Genomic DNA, 24,639 nt, shown 5'->3' on the forward strand with positions numbered 1-24,639 from the left:
AGGAAGGGGAGGGGCTTTCCTTTCTGAAATCTCTACTGAGACTTCTGAGGGATTGCTTTTCAAAACACTTTCTTCTTACTTTTTATATTAAAATTTATTTTGAAACATATTTTCTTTTACTCCTCCCAGTTCTACTCCCATCTTCCCTTTACCCAGAATTTACTCTCTCCCCCCAAGTCTTCCAGGAGAAAAGAACAGGCCTCCAAGTGACAACAGTCAAACATAACCAAACAAGATACACTAAGACAAGGCAGAAGACCTCACAATGAAGTGGTGTAGCAGACAATAGAAAGAAACAGTCCCAAGATCAGGCAAAAGAACCCACTTTCACTGCTAGGAGTACTCTCCAAGAAACAAGCTAAGAGCCACAGCATATACACAGAGGGCCTGATACAGACCTATGCAGGCCTTGTGTTTGTCCATATGAGCCCTGCCTAGTTGATTCATTAAGCCACGTTCTCCCTGTGTCCTCCATCCCTACTGACTCCTACGGTCCTTCCTCCCCGTCTTCCACAGGGTTTCCCTACCTCTGGGCTTTCTACACCAACTTCTATCTGCTGCCGAAAGAAGACACTTTAATGATGACTGGACAAGGCACTGAGCCATGAGTATAGCAGAATATCATTAGAAATCATTTAAATGATTTCTTTTAACCAGTCATATTTGGTTCTACCCTAGGTCTCTGTACTATCCAATATGATTCCTGGTTATCCAAGCAGAGTCAGGCATGGGCTTCCTCTTGTGGAGTGGACCTCAATACAAAGCAGACATTGGTTAGCCATGCCCACAAGTCCTGTGCCACCATTGCCGCTAACACATCTTTCAGGCGGGGCAGATTGTAGGACAAAAGTTTTATGGCTATTTTGGTGTCTACATTTCTCTTTCAGCAGCCTGCAGAGCACCTTCCCATACCACAAGAATCTTGATCCTCTGTGCATGATCACATTGCTTGCCAATTTCTATACAGAACGCGATATTTTCCAGCCACCTCGGTTTGATGACCCTTGCCTTCTCTCTATGGACATGTCTAACTAGCTCTGTTACCATTCCAAACTCTTCTGCTTTGAAAGCCTTATCCTGAGTCATCCCACAGATATTCCCATCATCCTTATTCTCCTACACAGAATACATTTGCTTTGTAGACTGAAACATAAAAATGCTGTTTAAGGGGACAATGCTCACCTCACTACACATGATCTTTAAATTTTGCAACGTGGAGCCTCAGAAACTCTGTGGTCTTAGCTCTTCAGCAAACTATTTGCTCACAAAGGGCTCTGGTTCCACTCATTTCAGTAACTGTCTCAAACAACACCCATCCCTCCTCTCAAATTCAGGTCACTTCTATGTCTGTCACAGCAGCTGAGTTGGTATCTTCTTCCTTTAGAAAATTGAAGCCATTAGGTTTCTTCTCTGTCAGCTTCTTCCATGTACCTTCATCCTCTTTTCTTCTGGTCACCATGTATATCCCCTTCCTATTCTTCAGCATTAGCTCTCTGAGCCAAATCCCTTCTTTGAGAATCTCACTTTGGTAGGAGTAGCAGCTTTCTTACTGAGCTTTGTAACTTTTCTTTGTGGATTATCTCCATTCACCCAGATTATAACTCCTCAAAAACAACAAACTTTACTTCACCCTGACCATTTTCTTCTTTTTTAACCCAGAAGATTTCAAACTTTCTGCCCTCAATTTACATTATAACATGATCCACATTAGAGCTTATCACACCCACTAGCAAAACAGAGCTAAAATGGCTTGAAATAATATTTACCCTTAATATGATGCAAAGTGCTTTCTTATTCCCTATGTGATTTTACTTGTTTGGTTTAATCTTAATAAAGGTCTCTCTGCCTTTGCAAAAAACTCCAATTGAACCAGATTAGACCAAATTAAAATGCCTGTGTTTAATAAATGCAGCACTCTCAGGTGGACTGAGACAGCATGGCGGGGACAAAAGCCCATGCAAACCCTAAACCACATGTTCCTTTATCTGGTCTGAGCCTAAATAGCCTGTGGGAGTGGTCCTGACCCTCCCCAGGGGAGGGGTCAGTGCTTGGAAGGCTGGGAGCTGGAGTCTGGACCAGGGCGACTCCCAGGCCAGGGGCTTCCAAACATCACAGACTTCTTAGATATACAGGTATTAGAGGGATGGGGTGATGCCCCCCCACTTAATATTACATTCCAAACTTTTTAGATATAGGGGTGTGACAAGGAGTTGAGGTGATATTTATGACCAACATTTAGGTTCTCTTTGGATAAAGGGACATTGGCTCAAGTCTGGCTACTTCCTGTGGGTATGGGGTGACATGGGGGACAGGAGAGCTGAGAGTTGGTGCGCTCACATTCAGTGAGAGGAGTGGCTGGAGCGGTATCCAGTTTGCTGTCATCCTGGAGTATGAGAAGGCAGGTGGCTAGGAGAAAAATATTGTTATTATTGGCCCTATGAAATGGGGGCTAGCCATGTGAGGGAACACAATAGCAGATAAACCAGATTTTAGACGGCAGGTATCCTTGATCCAGAAGAGTTGGTACCGATGGTGAAGTCCCAGCAGCTGTTGTAGGTGTTTGGCATTATCTGGAGAGCACTTTGTGCAGTGGTCTTGGCCCAGGCAGCAAGAGTGACCTGAAAATATTCATAAAACTGTCTGGGATTAGTGCAGCAGAACTTTAAGAGAACTGGAACAGATTTAGCAAAAGACAACTGCTTTAGGTTAAAAGGTATAAACATTTTAGAAGACAATTAAAGGAAATTGGAAATGCCAAACCTCTGAAGACACACCTGAATCCTGTTAATCCTGGACTATGAAGCCTGTTAAAGAGGCATACCTGTCTGTATTTTAGCAGGAAACTTCAGTACATGTCAAGGATAAAGTAATAAGTTAATAGTACCTTAAGTTGTCAAATACCATTAGATAGATCTGGGAGGGATAAATGAGCAAAAATGAGACAGCATTTTAGCTATGCAGCCAATCCCAAATCCCCTCCTTAGTCCTTGGAGAACACCAGTCTTAGAAGCAGTGCTTGCTGTTAGCTGCAGAGTACAAGAGGCCCAAAGATTTTCCTGTGGGGGGAGGATTTAATCTACCTGGCTTGGCAGGATGAGGAGATCAATTCCCTGAAAGGTATCCAGGAAGCTGAAGAGGTGGAAGGCTGTTTTTTGCTGTGTGAGTGGCTTTGCCAAACCCAGAGGCAAGGCCTGGAGGCAGAAGGTCTGTCTTTTTGGAGGAGCTAACGGGTGCTGCAGGAGCTGCATGTCTGTGTTAGAAGCTCTTGTTAAAATGCCATGCCCTCAGACCTGTAAAGGCACTTGAGAACTAGGTACTGTTACCTGTTATTTAAACTGGGCATGTAAGCTAAATTTAGCCGTGTATTTTATCCAATTAGTTACAGTTTACCAATGCTAGTAGGTGCAGGAAGATTAAAAGGAATATGTTGAGCACATCATGGAAACACATTTAAACATTTACACAGACATAGTGAAGCCACATCATTCTGACAGACAGACAAAACATTTTTAGAAACCTGTGCTAGCTGACCAACTTAAAAATCCCAGTGCGGTTAGGCCTGCCAGGGAAGCACAGCAAATAGCTAGAGAGGGGAGGAACAGAGTATGTGGCAGAAACAACGGGCTTTGAAGCGTTGTTAATTTAGGTTAGATAGCCCCAATTTAAAAGGATTTTTGTAAAAGACTGTCTAAGGGCAATTTGGAATCAGCTTAGAATCACTAGAAACCCATTTTAAGCACATGTCTTTGTGACTCAAGCCTGTTGCGAGTCAAAAACGGGTGTGCATGAGAATTGAATGGGGGACGTCTCCTCACACCCAAGTCCCGTCACAAGGGCTTTTGCTGTGTGAACTAGGTTTCTGCCGAGGAGTCATGGCTTCAATGAAAGCCAAATAAGGAAATGGGTCACCCCAAGACTGTAATGGCAATGCAGTTTAAAAGGGGAACTCATGGAGTGAAGCCAATGGTGCCTGGTAGAGTGTGAGTGGGAAGGGAGTTTTCCAGCAGGCAGCCCTGGGCCCTGGGCTCTAGGACTATGGGGAAAAAACAGACCCATTTTGGTGGGACCTCCATTTGTTCGGTTTAATCTTATTAAAAGCCTCTCCACCTATATAAGAAACTCTAATCAAACCAGATTAGACCAAATTAAAATACCTGTGTTTAATAAATGCAGCACTCTTGGGTGAACAGACAGCATGGTGGAGAGAAAAGTCCATGCAAACCCGAAACCACGTGGTTTTTGTTTTTTTTTTTCTGGCATGAGCCTAAATAGCCTGTGGAAGTGGTCCTGACCCTCCCTGGGGTAGGGGTCAGCACTTGACAGGCTGGGAGTTGAAGTCTGGACCGGGGCAACTCCAGGCCAAGGGCTTCCAATCATCCCTTTGGATATAGGGGTGTTAGAGGGCTTGGGTGACACTCCCAACTAAATATCACAACTTCCTTCTACTGTAATCTTGTATTATGTTGTATCACATATAGATACATATGTGTATATACATATGTATGTATGTATATATGTTGCATTAACAAAATGTATTTTATATCCAAATAATAGCCTCCCATCTGCCATTTGAATGTCACTCCTCTAAACTATTCTTCCTGTTTAAATACACTATATATTCCACTACTCAATTGTACAGTGCCCCTTTTTCCACTGAAACTGTTCCTGCTAGCCCCAGCTAAGCTTGAAACCCTATGCACTTGCATTGATCACCCTCTGTTGACTAGGCTTAACCCAAGAAAAAAATCTCAAAAGAATAACAAAAGTATGATGCCTGAGTTTCTGTACAATTCTGGGATCAAGTCTGACAGAGACGTAAACTAATCCCTAGAAATATGAGGACATATTTGAGATAGTCTTTAGTGACCACATGTGTGCCTATAAAGATCTATTCAATCAAATAATAATGTAAGTACCTAATGTATGTTAGCAAATCCACACAACTAATGGGTAGATGTCTCTCCTTCCCTTACTTGACCCTTGTAAAGTTACTGAAACAACCCACTCTATGGTCCTACAAAACCTCCCCTTCCAAGGCAACCAGATGTGAACTCTGATTTGTAGCTTAAACTCATCAGCTGACAAAACATAAAACTACACAGAATACAACATTACAACTACCTGACTAAAGGCCATAGCTGTCCAGGAAAATACAGGTGTTCCAAGTCATGTTTGCAAATGCTAGGCGTCTTTTCTTGGGAATATTCTTTCTGTTTTAATAGACCTCAAGAGGACCAGATAAGTGTAAGTAATCTGTGGGAGAGGACAGATGTTCTATGCAAATAGACCGACGCATTATTTGCACAGAAACAGAAACATCATGAACATTAGAGTGATCTAATTTCTTAATTTTTCATTTTCTATATTTTGGTTATCTTTCCCCCTTCAGGTGCAAAGCCATTTGGAGTGATGCCAATTTGTTTAATTGGATTTTTGAGTAAGTGGAAAAACATTTTTTAAAAGCCCTTTTTAAGCTTTTATAGTAAGCTCAACAAGGACCCACATCAATTAAGCAGATTGCTTTAAAAATGCCTAGCAAATCTAGCTACGCCCTCCCCACCTCAGGAATAGTATATGCCAGCCAGGCTTGTGCAAAGCAGATCTTCCCAGATGAGTTAGCAATGTCTCAGCACTAAGGACTTACAAGGGAGATGCTGGCAATACCCCAGTCACGGCCTAGAAATAGTGCCACTCTGCTCCGGGAGACCTGCTGTGACAACACAGAAGTGATGGTACAATATGACCCCAGACACTCACCAAAGGCATGGCTGTCATCCAGTTTTCATATCTTTGATGAGACATTGCGCACACTTTGTGCTGGACTTTAAAGAAGGCATGTCTCCCTCCTCTTTCTGGTCTAAAATTGAAAACAGCAGACAAATGGAAACTTTAGTGCCTTTGTTTTCCCCTTTGTTTCCACCTCCTCTCACCTAGCACTTAATAAACACTAGTACAAGAGCTATATTTTCTTCTGAGCTGTAATATGTAACCAGAACAAACAGAGGACACAGGAAAGGTGGAGAAAAGTTAGATATATAAGCAAGAAAAAGTGAGTTATTGATTTTATTGACTGGTCTGTTAACTTCTGACATTGCAATAAAGTCTTATTTATTTGTATACAGAAGACTCAATTACATAGATACATATCATTTTAACAACTGGGTTATTTACAGGAGAATTGTGGCTTCATAAATAATACAGAGCTGGAATTTCTCAAGCTGATGTTTATCCATTGTTACCTAAGGAAGTGATGGCTCTGGGGCAGCTCAGTGCAGAGTCATTAGGAAGCACCACAACAGCAGGGATGGGGGTTGCCCTGCAAAGAATCCCAGCCTAATCACACCCAGGTGGAAGCTGTTGAACTGCTCTCTCCCTGCCATAGCATGACAGCCAGCAAGCAGCCAGAAGCACAAAGGGGCAAAGGCTCCAGTCTTTGCGTTCCACTTAGGTCATCCATTCCTACAGGACTGCATTTCAGACTTGTGTGTGTGTGTGTGTGTGTTTGTGTGTGTGTGTGTTTAAGGGTTCAAGGTTCATGTATTTTGGGGAATCGTGTGTGCAAGTGCACATGCAGGTGTTTGTGTGTGTGTGTGTGCGCGCGCGCGCACGCTAGATCACAGTCTTCTGGTGTTGTTCTTTTGTAGCCACCTACTTTGTTTTTGGAGATAGGGCTTCTCACATGGCCCTGGAACGTGGTAATTCACCTAGGCTGGCTGATCAGTAGCCCCAGGTAGCCACCTGAATCTACCTCTCTAGCACTGAGGTTACAAGTATGGACCATGACACCCAGTTTTTTACATGTGTGTTAGGGATGAAACTCGGGTCCTCATGCTTCACTGCAAGCATGCTAGTGACTAATCCATCCAGCTCCCAGAATCTTTGCTTAGACAGTCTTAAGAGTAGAATCAAGTACTTCCCAAATTGTCTTTTCATAGGATGAATCAATTAAGTAAACTGCTTTAAAAGATAACTTATGAGATGGGGGCAGGGGCAGGATTTTTAAACAGATAGCATCAACCTCTATTAAAGCTCATCCCTATTGAGAGGAACACACACACACAAGGTTGGTGGAAATGAAGAGGGACGTTTTGGTCCTGCCTTGTTTTGTGCGTTTCCTAGAGATCACTTGGGGCCAGTTCTGTAGTTTCTGTTTTTTGTACTAGTTCAATGAGCAGCTTCCTTGCTAGGCTGAACACCCAGCAACCATATTTGGTATTCATTCAGAAAGTATTTGTTGAGAATGGATGAATTCATCAAGCGGTTGAGGAGTGTAATATGTGAAGTGTTTGTGTGTCCTTCTTATCTTGTATAACACCCTTCACCTAGTGAACACTGCAAAAAAATGTAGAATGGGTGAACAAATGAGTAATCAGTTTTCAGATGAGGAGGTTTACAGTTGGTCGCAGGTTTGGGACTCAGAAGCTCTGAGAATAGTCCCCTGCAGGATCAGGGAAGTATGTTTAAGTAATTGATGGTGGCAAGAAACTAGAAACAGAACTCAGGCTGTGTTCAGGTTCTGAAAATCACCTGCAGCTTAAGTACCCTAGTCCTTCCCTACCCAGCTCTTGTTTATGAATGTGGTTCTTGTGTTAGAATCCAGCTGCACCTCTGCCTGGGCTTATGTTACACACAGACCTGAGTTCTGTGGATGCACAGCAGCTCCACCCCAGACCATGTACAGATTCCTCTGTACCAGTTGAACAATTTTCACAACAGACATCACTGCTAGTCATTTCCAGGCAAATTCTCCCTTCCACGTTACAAAACCCAGGTTCTCCCATTCTGGTTTCACCCTAGCTCATGTAGGAGCAAGTGTGTCTATCCTGGGCTCCACTAACCCTGTCTTGAAGAGTTGAGTCCTCTAGTTGCCTTGCATCCACAGAGGCCTCCGGAGTTGCTGGGCAGGCTTCTGGCTTGGCTCCATCCACTGCTGTCTTCACAGGACGCTGCCACAAGCTCTGGCCCTATTCATTCCTAGGTCTTGACAATGTTTGAGTGTCAGGCGCCTCAGCCATATCAGATAGCTGCTACCTGGTGTATTTGGCCTCCTTTATTCTGGAGCCTGGGTGCCTGGAACTCCTTCCACATGCTGGGCAAAGGCATCGTTATCTTCCTCCCCAGATCAACTTAAAGAAAGCTCACATTTGCTGAAGGTTTCATCTGTGCCAGAATCTGTGATCATGCTATTTATTCATGTGGATTAGTGGGTTTAATCCTTGCCCCAGAAGGCAGGTACTGTTTTTAGTTCAGTTTCGCAGATGACAAAACTGAGCTAGAAAGATTAAGCAACGTGCTTGCAATCACACACCTGGCAAATTGCAGCGAGGAGCAATTCCACTTCAGAGTGGTCTCCCCCTCCTGAGGCACTAATGCTCTTGTGGACCCTTTCCTGGACTGGCCTGTGTCACTACAACAGATACAAACAAGCTGCATCTCTGCCTGCCTGCTCCTTCCAAGCCCTTATGGATTTTATCTCTGGAAATAGGGCCTGAAGGTGAGGCGTCAGGTGCACCTCACTCTGGCATTGTTGACAGGCCATCTTGGTCACCAGCATGCTGATGGGCAGGAGACAGGACAGAGCAAAGACATGCTTGTGATATGTGTGGGTACCCATGAGCGCCTCTGAGATAAGCCGTGAGTAACGGGGTGGAGTGGGAGAATGGCGAACAGCTACGAGGGAGCAGAGGCAGGGCAGAGGTGATTTAAATGAGGGCTAACCAGAGCATGAGTCGTTTGTGCAGATTCAGTAAGTCGAGGAAGAAGGGAGTCCTGCGGGAAATCCACTGGTGAAAATGCTAATCAGCTCCAAGGACTGCAGATGCTGAGTTGAACATCAGAGACCTCTCCCTTCTTCAGGCTCCCCGAATTTCTTCCCAAACATCCACCTTCATTCTTGGGTATTGGTGGGGAACTTGTTTGATTTAACCGGTTCCTCTAAAGGGCCCCTCGCTAGAGAGACTCTCCTGTGGTCATAGTGCTCTCCAACGCCTGTCCCTTTATCAAAATCTTGTATGATGGGACCATGTGCGTCAAGTTGTTATAGCAACATTCCAGTAACACTTATGGGGCTCTGGCCACATCAGTGCAGAGCACGGTACTGCGATCTATTTAAATCTCACAGTCACACTGGGGATGCTATTGTGCCCCGCTTTACAACTGAAGAAACAATATAAGGTTAATTAAATATAAGGCTAATTAACTTTCCTAAAGTTCTACAGGCAACTCACTTTGTTATTGAATGTGGGGCTCACGTCCGGTGGGTGCCTCAGGCCTAATGTGGCCATCTGTTCTCAATAGGTCCATAACATGTAGAGAACAGAAAAAGAGATTTATTCAGTGTGCCACATTGGGAAGAGGGACAGAGACCAGTGAATCTCCAGCTTCATCTTGGGCGTTTGGGTCAGACTGAAGTGTAGACAGACGGGAGTGTGCATCTGAGCAGTGCTAGTTGAAGTACGGCCCCGCTCATCATTGCCCATCGTTGTCCCACCGTTATCTGGCTTCAGCCTCATTCTTCAAATGCTCTGTCCAGTTGTTTGAATGGTGTGAAATCTCTTTCTGGGAGACAAGTTTCCCCTCTGGCTGGTGCCCATCTCTTCTCCAATATGAAATTCCTGGGGAAATACCCATTTCTTTGGGGTCCATTGTTCTATTCATTTGATAGATTTACAGACTAAAGGGTTTCTTTAGAATACTTTCATTTCTGCCAGGCCAGTTATGGTGTGAAACTAAGATAAAAACTTAAACCAGTTCAACTGTACCCTATTTCGTTAATTTATTTATTTTGGGGGGGCAGGCACATGCTATGGTGTTCATGTGGGGGTCAGCAGACACCTTAAAGGAGTTGGGTCTCTCCTTCCACTTTATACATCAAGCCAGTTAGCACTGTCTTTACCTGTTGAGACACCTCAACACACACACACACACACACACACACACACACACACACACACAGGAGAGGGCAGTAAAGAAGCTGCTGACATGATATAGGGGGGGAGGCTTTTGTTGTGAGTAAGGAAGATAAAATATCCAGAAGCATCTGGAAGAACCCAGAGCAGAGACAAAGAAATGCAGAGTGCACATAGTCAGGGCTCTCTGTGAGACAGGTGAGAGAGCATAGCCGGGGAAACAAGGACAATAAGAGACAGAGAAGAGAGCAATAGAGAGAGTAGGGGATGGACGAATCATGTGGACTAGAAGGAGGATGAGAAGCTGGGGGGAGGGAAGAGCCAGAAGGCTAGCTTGGATTTTGATATACTGATAGGCATCACAGGTATCCAGATGGCCCTTCTGTCATAAGAGAAATAGCTCCTTTAAACTGATAGGAACCTGTTTCACAAATTCCTGAGGAATGCTGGTGGCTTTTATCTATAGAAATTCTTCTATAGTCAATTTCTGGATGTTTGAACTTCTTGAGACCTAACACATGTGTGCATTTCTTTTAAACAGTGTCTTAGTAGGTAGTCTAGGCTGCCCCAAATCTCATGGTCTCCCTTCCTAGCATCCCAAGTGCTATCATAAAAAGTTTGTGCCATCATGTCTAGCTTTAGATTGGGTTTTTTAAAAACCCTTATTCTCTTGAGGTGGTTCTAGTTCTGGGTCATGTGGATGGTTTCAGAACTTTGCAGAGTCTGATTTTCTGAAGTCTCAGTGCACCAGACTGTCCCATGCTGCCTTTATTGCTAAACAATTTACAACGTCTGATCTTGCCATCTGAAGATTCTGTTCCAATAGCATGGCCTGTTGGCCAGAATGTTATCTAGAGTCACACAGGTCCACTCTACACCCGAATGAGAGGTGGCCTTCCAGGAGATGCTTTTTGCCACCAATGTCTCTTGCTGGACAAAATTTATATAGAGAGGATTGTCTATCTCTTTAATCTCATTTTTGGGCTCTCAAAATGCAACTTGTTTTCTTCCACTGAGAAAGGAAAGATGGCCCTTGACAATCAGGCTGGAGAACAGAGCTCACAGCAAGCACTGATGCCGTCCTAAGGACCCAGGATGACTTCATAAAATTTCCTGTAGGCTGGGCCATGCTGACTATTGTGCATTAGGTCAAATCTGAAACACTCAGTAACCATAAAAAGAAGTGCAGCATCTGAACCAAAATGGCTTGAAGGAGTGCTATTATCTTACCAATAAGGGCTCCAATTTTGTTCAGTCTTTCTTACCTTCTAAGGAATTATTAAAGTATTCAATCCGAAGTTCCCCCACGTCTATCACTTTCTGAGAAGCTTTGACACCCCCTACCCTGCACCAACTTTGTGATAGTTCTTGCACATGTTGACTTGAAAGTGCCTAGAAAGTTGACGAGATTCTAACTCGGATCCCAGCTCCTCCTATTTTCTCCCTCCTTTTGCACAAAAGAAAACTGAAACAGCAACACTGACTGTAAGCTGGGGATCTGAGTTATTTACATTCTCTGGGCTTTAATTCTCATTCTCTGTGTTGGACTGAAGATATGGAATTTTCAGCCATATACCAGACACGCTCTGAGCCATTTTTTCTTTCCCTGACCCCGTATGTCAACTCATTTCTTCTACATGAACTGTGCTACCCAATTGTCATCTTCCACCCAGATTACATGTAAATTTCCAGTTTATTCTATCACCTATTCTATGTGTCATAATTTATTGATATGTGGAAGTCAGTGAGTAATGAGTACGAAAATATTTTATTTACACTTATATTGCCAGATTTCCTTCCTCACACTCATTCTCAGGTGACACCTTACAGGGAACAGTTGAGGATGAGCTGGTATGTGTCTTAGAGTCAGGTGTATGCCAGGGTTTCTTATTGCATCACACAATATTCATTAGTTTGACATTCATAACATCTTAAGTATCATATACAATTTGGGTGTGCTCCTATTATTGCCCGCTTTGTATTTAGGAGTTAGATCTACTACTTATTCTAATTCCAACACTAGAGTTCTAAACAGAAAGGTGAACTCAGTAAATGGATTTTTAAAACATTTTAACCTAGAGTGTGTAAGTTACGAGTTGAATCAGTGATGGTTTTTTTTTTTTTGGGTGTCTTTATATAAGATAAGCAGTGACATACACTCCTTATGGCAACATAGCAAATGGAAATTGCTACACATCGAGTGTTTTTCTGTAATGGAGAAAATATAGTGATAAAAATAATCTGAACAAATTCTCTCCACAGAGCTTTTGTTTCATTTAAGTGGAACAAAAGCAACAGAAGAGGAGGACAATAAAATGATGCTTTGCTAAAAGGATAAGGAATACGACCCCACTCGATTAGTGAAACACACCATGAATGCATTCCGGTGAATAGCATCGTTTTGCAGTCACTAATTTTTCAATTACAGTGATGCTAAGAAATAAATAGGCTAAGGGAGAGAAAAATGATCAGAAGATACCTGAATTGGACTAGTCCTTTGGCTGGTTTTAGTTGTTTTTAAGCAAGCAACTCTTGAGTAAAAATAGAATCTAAAAACAGTTTCCTGATCAGGCAAGGATGGACATTTTCAGACTTGAGAAATGCCGAGTGTTATTGGGAAGGCAATGTTTCATTACCCCATCTCTAGAGGTATTAGAGATTCATTCCTGGTGTGGTGTGCAGCATCCTTCTCTTCCAGCTGTTTTCTGTTGTGTTGTTAGAGAGGCTCTATTACAGTAAGGGGCTGCTAACTAGGTGTGATGCTACAGTTTCATGCCATGTGATTCCTCTGGGGTATTTCTTTCTGTCCGTGAGTCCTAAATGACCCAACTTTCACCAGTCCTGAGCCACATGCAAGCGTGACTACAAATGCCACTCTTTAGGAGCATCTGAGAAGAAATGCAGTTTTATTTCCTCTTTAAGGGTTTTTAAATTTTTATACTCTTCCTTTTTTTTTTAAGTGGCACCATGGCTACTTTTGTAGGGAATGTGGCATTCTGAGAGAAAAATAAAGGAAATGAATGAGCCAGATTCCTCACGGATTCTCACAAATAGCAGGACGAATACGAATACAGAGGAGAAAGTGGTCAGAAAATTATTCATAAATCACAGAGCTTTGGTTCGAACTTGGGCAAGTCCTAGGTCCTCCCCCCTCCGTCCATATCTAGGAAGATGAATATCCAAACTGGCTAGGCTCCCACAAAGCCAGCACATTGCATAGGATCAAAACCCCTTGCCATTGTCCTTGCGTCTCATCAGCTCTCATTGTTCGCCATGTTCAGAGAGTCCACTTTTATCCCATGCTTTTTCAGTCACAGTCCAGCTGGCCTTGGTGAGCTCCCAATAGATCAGCTCCACTGTCTCAGTGGGTGGGTGCACCCCTCGTGGTCCCGACTTCTTTGCTCATGTTCTCCCTTCTTCTGCTCCTCATTAGGACCTTGGGAGCTCAGTCCAGTGCTCCAGTGTGGATCTCTGTCTTTATCTCCATCCATCACCAGATGAAGGTTCTATGATGATATGCAAGATATTCGTCAGTATTGCTATAGGATAGGGTCATTTCAGGTTCCCTATCCCCAGCTGCCCAAGGAATTAACTGGGGGCCTCGGCTTGGGCACCTGGGAGCCACTCTAGGTTCAAGTCTCTTGCCAACCCTAAGGTGGTTCCCTTAACTAAGAATTGTGCTAGGACTTACCACAGGGCAGGGAACCCTGACTGCTCTTCGGACTGGAGAGGGAGGGGGAAAGGAGTGGGGGGAGGGGGAGAAGAGTGGGAGGAGGGGGAGAAGGGTGGGAGGAGGGGGAGGGAAATGGGAGGCTGGGAGGAGGTGGAAACTTGTTTTTTTTTTCTCATTTTCTCAATAAAAAAAAATAAAAATAAATAAATAAAAATAGAAAAAAAGAACTTGGGCAGCTCCTCCTGCTGGCAGTCTCTTGACTGGTGTCTTGATGTGGTTCTCACTGGGGTGAGGACCAGAGGGGCTCTAATTAGACCCAGCCTCTGGAACCCTCCTCTTAACCACTCTTCTCTGCCTCTCGCCCTTCTGAGCCCTGGGGGGGGGGGGGATTTTAAAAATCTATCAAAATGTATGATCAGTGTTAGGATTCTTAAGTTCATCTATGCTTTAAATACCACTCTTTTTTTTTTTAAAAAAAAAAGAAAGGTTAGAAGAAGGAGGGAGAGACTCAGAATGGATGAGTGCAGGAAGCCCAGCGTTATAAACTCAGAAGCAGTTTCTCTTTTTTGTGCCATGTGTAAAAATTGTCTGAGGCATTTTTCCAAATGTAGAGTCGACTTATGCAGAGTCTGAGCCTTGGATTTGGGAAACAGAAGTGAACTCTTCTCACGAGTCCCAGCTAACTCCTATGCTGCTGGTCATGGGCTCAGGCCTTGACCATGAAGCCTGAAAATGCAGCTATCCTTTTAGTTAAAGATGAGTTGATATTTATTACTTAGGTATGCAGCCAAATAAAAGGAAAAAGTAGGACACAAGAGTGTTACCCAATTTTTAATATTCTCCTTTAGTTTGACTATCCTGTGAAACTCCAAAATCTAGGCAAGCGATTGGTCTGTGACTGCTGGACCACCTGCCCATGGAAGTCATAAAAGCAAACACTGAACGGAGAACCACGAGTTCTTTGTTGGAGGTCACTGGGATCTTATACCATGTCCAGTATCAGAAATGACTGCACCCAGAGGCCAACATTTCAATTGAATTAATGATGCATTCTGTTATAGCTTGCGCAACTATCAGACCTTAGGCAGTGTCTGGAGGTCTTAGAGAAGCAAGAAATGATGGGAACACCATAGTAACGTCAGGCTGGGCCTGGAGATTAGTCTTGCCATCATCATACGATCATCACATAACTAGCCCCATTTGACCTCATGTCCCTTTCAGGCTTTGCTTCCCAGGTATCCACGTGAGACTAGGTTAAGACTCAACAAACTGAACATAAATATTTTCTTCGGAAAGGTTATACCCAGTCAATTCATTATCAGCATTGTTAATGTTAGCCAATAGAAAACAAAATAATTTTTTATCTAGAGCTTAATTTTCCACCAAATGTAACTGGTGATAACAGCCTGTAAGTGACAAGTTGATATTTTCTATAGATTTGATTGTTTTTGGAGATAAAAATTTGCTCAAATTGCTCTGTAGACATGAGCATTCTTTGGACTTAAACATAGATAAAAAAGGTTTCCCTGATTTATGATTAAAAATTAGCAACTCCACTGCTTTCGATCAACCTACCCCTGGATCCAGCAATACCACTCTTGGGAATATACCCAAGAGAGGCCCTATCATACAACAAAAGTATATGCTCAACTATGTTCATGGCAGCATTGTTTGTAATAGCCAGAACCTGGAAACAACCTAGATGCCCTTCAACGGAAGAATGGATGAAGAAAGTATGGAATATATACATATTAGAGTATTACTCAGCAGTAAAAAACAAGGACTTCTTGAATTTTGCATACAAATGGATGGAAATAGAAAACACTATCCTGAGTGAGGTAAGCCAGACCCAAAAAGAGGAACATGGGATGTACTCACTCATATTTGGTTTCTAGCCATAAATAAAGGACATTGAGCTTATAATTCATGTTCCTAGAGAAGCTAAATAAGAAGGTGAATCCAAAGACAAACACATAGGCATCCTCCTGAATATTAACCTTCATCAGGCGATGAAAGGAGACAGAGACAGAGACCCACATGGGAGCACCGGACAGAAATCTCAAGGTCCAAATCAGGAGCAGAAGGAAACGGAGCACGAGCAAGGAACTCAGGACCACGAGGGGTGCACCCACACACTAAGACAATGGGGATGTTCTATTGGGATCTCACCAAGGCCAGCTGGCCTAGGTCTGAAAAAGCATGGGATAAATCCGGACTAGCTGAACATAGCGGACAATGAGGAATACTGCGAATTCAAGAACAATCGCAGTGGGTTTTTTATCCTACTGCACGTACTGGCTTTGTGGGAGCCTAGGTAGTTTGGATGCTCACCTTAGGAGACCTGGATAGAGGTGGGCAGTCCTTGGGCTTCCCACAGGTCAGGGAACCCTGATTGCTCTTCGAGCAGATGAGGGAGGGGGACTCGATCGGGGGAGGGGGAGGGAAATGGGAAGCGGTTGCGGGGACGAGGCAGAAATCCTTAATAAATAAATAAATTTAAATTAAAAAAAATTAGCAACTCCAAATGTTTTAGAAACTGAGTGAGTGGAAACATTGAAGGCAACGGACCTATAAAATCTTTCAGTTTCGGAGAAGTCATGTTAGGTTGTATCTTAAAAGCCCTAATAATTTGCCTTTTGATATGTGTTTTATTGTTAAATTCAGTGGAACCGGTGTAGAGAGACTTGGAAGCCTGTGGCCGTGAGACCTCTGCCTCCTCCCTGCCATAGCGGCTTTTTCATCCTTCCTTCTGATCTTAAGAGACGTGGGCTCAAGTGGCAAAGTTAAATATTTCTCAGAGTATTCCCACCACCACTGATCAGATGAGTGGTACATACCCTGAGAAGATTGCAAGCTTTGAGTATGTCCCCCTCTAGAAGGTTGAGGCTGTGGTTCAAGGGACAAGGAAATTGACTACCCAGGCCCAGGTCAGGGACCTGCATTTCTGCAGATTTTTCTTTGCACCAAGCACCACAGCTTGTGTAGCTGACCCTTTCATAGAGTCGGGCATAGATGAACCGTGCTACAGATAAACAGAAAGATACTGGATGCACAGGACCTGCCTCATCTGTACATCACCGGAGTGCCACCATCAAGAAGAAACACCAGATGCCATGCCAGTGTGTTGAGGGTGACCCTGAACAATGAGTGACCTTGCCATTTCTTTGGAGATACGTGTCATATGAGCAAGGCTTTCTGGATTTCAAAGACCTTTTTAAAATCACACCACTTCCAAGTGGCTCAAAATCTGTGATTAAATTGCTCCATCCTTTTAAGAATATTGGCTTGCTCCAGAGTTTCTAATACCAACTGTATGCGGACATTCACATATGTACATTGTGCACTCACGACTCAGCCCAGAGTGGGCCTGCAGGATATCAGGAGATGGCTGTCTTCACCGGGAAGGTCTGACACTCTCCAGGAGACAGCAGTACCCAAGGGCCTTGCCTACCCCCAAGTTCTTTATCCGCTAATAGCGTGCCATAGAAGTTTGTTAGCATTTGTTGGCTCTCTCTCTCATTGCTCTTCATCAAGTACGGCCATTGGTCTGGATCAAAGGAGTTGGTCTATGCTTTTAATAGACAGATATGGAAACAAATGATAAAAGGTGTCTCCAACTTAAGAAAAATTTGATAAGAGAAAAAAAATGTTTAAAAATCTCTGTAGAGTACAAACTAAATCCACCTGTAAAACTGGATGATTCACTGAACAAAGTCATCAGTTGGTAATCAAGTCCACATAAGGGATTTGTGGGGAGTATTTGTTCTTTACCTAAATATCCCACACCTCCCTTTGACTTTCACATATATATGCAGCCTTAAAATAAAGGTCATCATTTAGCTCCACTGTGAACCTAGACCCTAAACTCAAGAAAAGCTGAGATCTCTTTCCACGGGTCACATGAGTCATGACCAGTAAAAAGAAATACATTTTTTACATTAACACCATCAGATATTCTTATTCTCTGAGCTTCTTGCAAAAGCACACAAACCCATGTGGATTGATGAATGTAGAATTTAAGATGCCTTTTATGGAATTAGCCTTATTACTTTAGAGTCTCAAATTCCACCAGCAGTGTGTAGAGTTCTGTACACAAGCATGTGTGTGTCCAGTGTCACAAAGAGATCCCATACAATGATAAAAAAGTGTCTAACAGTAGCAGTGGCTCCACAAAGGGTTTTCTATAGACACTTCCAATACTTCCGCTCCCTTTCCGGCATTCAGTAATCTTGAAGAAATTGAAAGAAGGGGAAGTTTCATTTAGACAGGCCTTCTGCCCTGCTTAGCTTGGGTTCATCTGCTCAACATGAAATAGTGATGCACTCAACTGCCTATCTTCTGATAAGTAACCTGGGCATCCCTCAGCTACTGGTGGAAGAACAATGGGTAAGAACGGTATGAGATACCAGAAGGAGCTGGCACATCCCTGTGACCTTCATGTGATTATGTTTGTGCTAATGCGTGGAGGAGAGACCCCCACATTCAGACTTCTGAGGAACCCGATTCATTAAAAATGCATTGGTCCTTAACAAGGGAACTTTCTGTTCTGTCTGTCAAATGACGGCAGACATGGGGGAGCACATTGGGGTGAGCAGTCTGATTGAGGTCCTTTTTTTCTCAGTCCCATATCACTGCAGCCACCACTGTGTCCTCTTTACAAAAACAGTGTGGGAAGGCTCCAGAAAGGAGTTCCCCCTCATAGGATGAAAGGAACTCCCGTGGAGGAGTCTCCTTCACAAAGGGAGGCAAATTCAAATCTAGACTGCAGCATGCATCTGCCATATTGGAGTCGCTAAGAGATGCCAAGCCTGGCTGTCTGTGTTAACCAAAAGCTGTGACAATGAAAAAAAAAAGTAAAAAGGAATTTGAAAAACAACAACCTTACTGTGAGGAATCCAGTTAGAACCATCAGTGGCACCCTGAACTGTGAGCTTGGCTGGACCTAGATGGCAGAGTGTGGGAGGCTGGACCCCCACTATCACACACATACACCACACATTCACATATTCTCTCTCTCTCTCTCTCTCTCTCTCTCTCTCTCTCTATCTCTCTCTCTGTGTGTGTGTGTGTGTGTGTGTGTGTGTGTCTTTCTTCTCCTTTTTCTTCCAAACAGGGACAGGCAGGCAGCATTAGGAGTCACAGATCTGAGATCTGGTGGGAAAGGAGGGCTTGAAAGGAGGAGGATCTCTGACACAGATCCTTGATTTCACATTCCACACTGAGACCCTTTTCCACTTGGTTTCCCCTCCATGAATTACCTGTGAACAGATGGCAATTATAGAATGTGTGTCTTTGGTTCTTCTCCTTTCTGAGCTGGCAATCTCAATCTGATTAAAATCAGAGGACATCCAGGGCAAGGAAGCTGGGAAGGCAAGAGGAATCATGCTGCTCACGACCCAAGGGCTATACACAAAGTCAGTGTTATATAATGACTTGAGAGGTGTGTGGTGATGATGCCAATGGTGTACAATCACACAAGTGGCATTGATGGTTCAAGTCATGTATGTTGTCCCAGGGCAAAGGAAGCTTAAACTCTGCCGCACAGCAGTGAAGCCACCATTATTTATCCCCCACCGTCTGTGATCCTTGTGAAGTTTAAGAAATGCCCTTACAAATACCATCTTCCACTCTCTGTCCCTAGGTTCCTGTGGGCTGTGAAATGATTCAGGAGGCTCCAATAATTATTCATAGATTTAAGTGGGGCGGCACTTGTGTAAGCCATGGTCTATGAGAGAATTTAGAAGCTACTTGCTAGACTCTTGGCACCACGTTTTCTGAGTGTGTTAGCATGGACTAGCAGCCTATAAAGAGACTCCCATATCATCAGCATCTCATCTATAGATTTAAAAAAATGCCAATTGTGGGTTGAAACTATTTGGGAAACAATTTTATTTAAGTATGTATAGACTTTTTCTTGTCACAAGTGCTTAAACAATACAGTATAACAATTACATAGCCACGCCCATTGCATTTAGCATTCTGAGCAATTTAGAGGTGAATTAAATGAATGAGAAAGGATATATAGGTTACATGCAAATGTTAAGCAGATTTAGATAAAAGACTTGAATGCCCTCAGATTTTGGTATGCACAGGGTCTGAGAAACAGCTCCCTGCACACTGAGGGAAGACTATTGTGAACATCACATTTTGTAAGCTCTGAGAGACTCAAATATGGAGCTCCATTTCTGACATTGATCTTACGGCACACAGTACATAGTGAAGTATGTACACAGTACATAGCCAAGTACCCTTAGCTTATCTATAAGATATTTCTGAACTATATACACATAGAGATTAGAATATGTGTCAGTTGGCTTTGATGGGTGAATATCAAAAGCAAATTGAATGGTATGAAATATTACTTTAAGTACAAACTTTATTAAAGTACAATAACCAACAGATGAAGTAGTTATACAGCAAGCATTCAGAGTTTACAATGAACTTACATGTATTTTATCTCATATGGCACTCACAGCAGGCAGCTTGTGAAGGAAGTTATTCCTGACTTTCATAAGAGAAAGCTGATGAATAAGCAATTTGAAGACAATTCCAAGTCCACGTTCCTAGTGAGGTGGCAGATCTAAATGTAAACGTGGCCAAGGTTAAGATGTAAGAAACCTTGCCTCTAGTATTTTTTACCAAACGACTTCCTATATCTGCTCCAGTCAGCTTTCTGTGACTGTGGCGTAGTGCCTGACAGGGAAGAGCCCTTCGGTCAATGGTCTGTTTGAGGCCACAGAAAGGCAGCATATGATGGATAGGACCCCTTGGATACCAGAGTTATGGTGGCCAGATAGCAAAGAAAGCATGAGGAAGGGACCAGCATCTCACTGTTCTTTTCAAAAGCATGCCCACTGTGGTTCTGCTGCTAGTCCATCCTACCTAAAGTTCTATCACTCCCTCATCGTATCACAAGCTAGCAGTAAGGCTTTTAACACACGGCTGTAGGGACCTTCTACATCCATGTCGTAGCAATCTGTCATTTGGGATTGAGATAGAGTTTGTCAATAAATTCATAATTTAAAGATATTTCCAAGATTTATGCTAAACAGAAGGAAGTAATCAAATGAGTGTCAATGTGTATCTTAAGCCGAACCTCTACTTGTAGTCACTAAGTGTGAATGAAATGTCCTGGCCTGAGAGCTCACAGTCAAAGGGGACCATGAGCAAAAAGGATGAAGGCATAAGAGGATGGGATGGAAGAAAAGGAAGTGACTCACGGTGAATATGATCAAACCGTGTTACATTTTTAGAAAAACATCACACAGCATTTTTTCTACATGTACTAGTTGCTGACAAAAACATAAAGGTTTTAAAGCACATGCCATTCACCACACAGTTGAAATCGGAGGGCTCCAATGGTGTACTATGTTTTCCAGGCTCCTGGTCAACTATAATATTTATGTTTCCTTATCTTTGCCATGGAAATGCCTAACCTCAAATTCTTTGCTATCATACAGTAAGTGCTGCTTCAAATCTCTAAAACCTTTAGCCAAAGCCTTTTATTCATTCTGACTGCTGGATTCCCCTCTGGCTCCAGCAAGGCCCCTGTACAGGAACTGCCTTCCAAGCAAGCAGATTACTTTCTGGCCCTACAAGGTTAAGCACGATACATGTGTTTGGGGAAAATAGAGATGCACGTTAAGAGGAAACATTACTTTTTGATCCAGGCGGGAAAGCATACATAATCTCCTCTAGAGCCTGTGAAAGACTTCATTTTACACATGAAATTGTGTGGAATTGCCCCAGACTGCGTTGAACATGGTTTTTGAGCATAGCCACTCTCAGAACAAGTTGCTGAGCACCAGTTAGGGCCTCAGAGCACCAAAGAATAAATATAAGCAAATGTAATCTGTATGGAATTGTAGAGAATAAACATACACTACTGTTGGCACAGTGCCTGCATGGGACCAGTCCTCAGCCTTACAGTGGGATGTGTTAAGAACAGAGTCAAAAATAGACTCTGAACACATGAAGAAAATATGATGCAAAGGGGCCTATCTTGCTGTAGAAAATTCTGATATCAAGTGTATATTTAATTGTTTAAAAAGGGACTTTTAGATTTTTCTGTACATTGTAAAACTTTCTTTTCTGGCATAAAAATCCAGGCCTGAGAAGCTGAAGGAAGCAACCACATTTTTTCTAAGCAGTGAATTCTTAGTCATTTGCAAATTAGCCTAATCTTAATATTTGATCAAAAGCATTATTTGGGGGCTGAATGGAGACCATGAGATTATACTATATAAGATGCTGCCTAGCTTAACATGCCCTGGTTTTCAAGCATAATAAAGAAACTACACATAAAAAATTCAGGGGAAAGCTCCTTTGTATATATGGGGATTGCTGGTATCTTCTGATGGATCATCTTATTCTTGTTATTAAATGACAGTGATCATTAAAATGCCAAACATATCTCGACAGAATTTGGTTTATAAAATGTCAACAAGTCTGTGTTTTTATTAGTTTGTTCCAAATCAATTTAGAAATTTCAATAGACTGCTTGTAAGTATTCCCTAAGCAATGTCCATTCCTGACTTTCTGCACAAAAAAATATTACAAATTAATCAGATTTTCAGATTTCTGCATAATGGCTTTGCACGTTTATTGCTTAATCCTATTATAAAATGCTGTTATGATTGACACATCGCTGTGGAAATAGAAGTCAATTGAATAATATGTAGCAGTCAATTTTATTTGTAGCTTAATGTGCTGAAGTATTTTTTCCACATTTCCATTATTTATAAGTCTGTCCCTTTGGAGACGATATAGAAGAATTTGTTTTAAATGAGCCAATAATACCTTCTTTAAAATTTATAAGCATGACAGAATCATATCTTTTTTCATTGGTTGGCCTCAGCATGCCAGTAAACAGTGCCTGAAATGTCTTTCACTTGCTATTCATAGGACAAACACCAGGAAAGTAGATCTTGTTAAGGTTTGCTTAGAACTGGATTTCAACCACCCCAATAGAAAACTCCAAGAAAACAAAAGCCCCCAACAGGGACACTTTCAGAAATGGCAGTTTTGTTTATTTTTATTCAAGTATTTATCTTGTTTTTTTACTCAAGTATTTATTGTTTCTACCATTATCTGAACCACTTCGGTTTGTCCGAAAATGAAGCGCAAATACATGCAGACAATGCCCAAAGGCTTTAGAGATTTGCTGTCAGGGCGCTTGAAATGCAGCAGGATCTCAGCACAGGAATACAGCTAGTTCAGTGCCTACCGTAGCGGGTCTCTGTGATTGATGCGAGACATTTCTCTTTTGCTCCGCACCCAGAAAACTCGCCTAACGGGACTCATATTCCTTTTAGGACATTGAGGAAGGGAGCATTAGAAAGGGCTGTGGTTCATAGGAGTCCATCCAAGGCCAGCTTGAAGAGATGGCCTAAGGGAACAGAACAGAGGGAAGAATCTCTACCAGGGAACAATATAAGAGAGATGGTCATATCTGAGACTGTACTTTGGCTTTGAACAACTGACTTATCTATTATTCATTTAAGCATAACAGACACATTCACACACATGCCCCAAAACATGTGCACATACACACAGTGAACTAGAGTCTGCTTTCCAAACCGATATCTAATGTAAGTCTTTTGGCATATATATAAAAGAATACCTTTCCCTATTGTCTTTCTTTCTTTTCTATCTCCTGATGACTTTGGCCATCCTGAATGTACTATAGCATCATTTTTGCCCTAACTAGAACTACTGAAAAACCACTCTTTTATAAGCATCTATTCCTCAGTATTCGGTGATATCTCAGAAATATACTGTTCCCAGGCTGCTGTTAATACTAAGGAAGCTTTTCTCTTGAATTCTAGGGGCCAGAGGAAACACAGTACTATCAGACCCAGGAACTCCTGACCAGCACCAGGCCAGTCAGACCCACCCCCCATTTCCAGTTGGGCCGCAGGTCAGTATCTCTCAACTGCTTTCCATTAGGCTCCATTTAGGATGGTTTCACCATATAAATAGCCAAATAAATAATAATGAGTTAAATCCAATTAACTCCAACAGAGCAAAGATGGTGATAAATTTTTGTATGAAAAGCTATATGACTACATTACTTATTAAATACTCTCAAGAAAATATGTGTTTGTAAAAGTCTCTTCTTAAAGGAAAGGTTGGTTTTAATCATGTGGAAATGTTTTTTTTTTCCTTTAAAACCTACTATATCTAGGCTGTTGGTTACCATGCAGTTTTTTTTTAAAGTAAAACTTTAATGACTGGAGTGTGAAGAAAATTAAGTTATTTCAACCTTACTATAGCCATTTTTGAAATACAAGATGTGATTTAATATAAAAAAGTTAATGCAATTTTAATGCAAGTTCAGCTTATTGGGTTTGACAATACTGTACATCACACATAGCTCTTGCATTAATAAAGAAATACATTCATTATTTTTTAAAGTCCAATATTTGTTTTTTGCAGCCTGGCGTGGGTTATATGGAGATGTAGAACACAATTATAAAAAGCTGGGCTTTCTTTAACCTCTGCCATCTACTGTGAAACTTTCAGAGTTCATCTTGCTTTTAGGGAGAGAAATGCCTGTGCCTTTCTCTCCCCATTGCTGCCATTGTTGTCCCAGGAAATTAATCACGTTCAGTATAAGGAGGGCTTGCCCAAGTGTAAAGCTTGACTCAATTACGTCACTCTTACTCTAGTTGCCATGAAATCTTCCAGTGGCCTCCGATCCTATCACCCATCTCAGAGCCCACACAGCTCCAGACAGGAAGACTGGGCAGTGTCTGTTTGGGAGACCAAAACCTAGATAGAGGTCATAGACATGAGTCATTGGCTTCTATGTGTCATACCCTCATAGTGACATTCTTCTTACCTCATAAGTTCATACGTGTAAGTCCTGTACATGTGTGTTCACAGATGTTCCTAGAAGCCCATGAGCTCCAAACTGGTCTAACACTCTAAGTTAGGTAATTAGAATGACGAACTCAAGACAGTGAAGAAGCATAGCTCTGTGATAACCTGGAGCAGGTACACCCTATACTAAAAGCCCAAAATCCAGTCTTAAAATTTTACATGTCAAGTCTCCAA

At 42.3% G+C, this 24,639-nt stretch overlaps 1 protein-coding gene across 2 annotated transcripts in view; it reads left to right on the forward strand.

The window, feature by feature from the left end:
- Pou6f2 (POU class 6 homeobox 2) overlaps nt 1-24,639 on the forward strand; it is a 374,686-nt gene that overhangs the window by 98,224 nt on the left and 251,823 nt on the right. For both annotated transcript variants that reach the window (XM_041630792.1, XM_041630791.1), the window contains exon 2: nt 23,409-23,500. In XM_041630792.1, the coding sequence (XP_041486726.1) occupies nt 23,409-23,500 (92 nt within the window). The remainder of the gene's footprint in view (nt 1-23,408; nt 23,501-24,639) is intronic.

This window comes from Microtus oregoni, unplaced genomic scaffold, assembly GCF_018167655.1.
Source record: "Microtus oregoni isolate MIOR12 unplaced genomic scaffold, Mior012 000035F_ref0000213, whole genome shotgun sequence".
NCBI classification, from domain to species: domain Eukaryota; kingdom Metazoa; phylum Chordata; class Mammalia; order Rodentia; family Cricetidae; genus Microtus; species Microtus oregoni.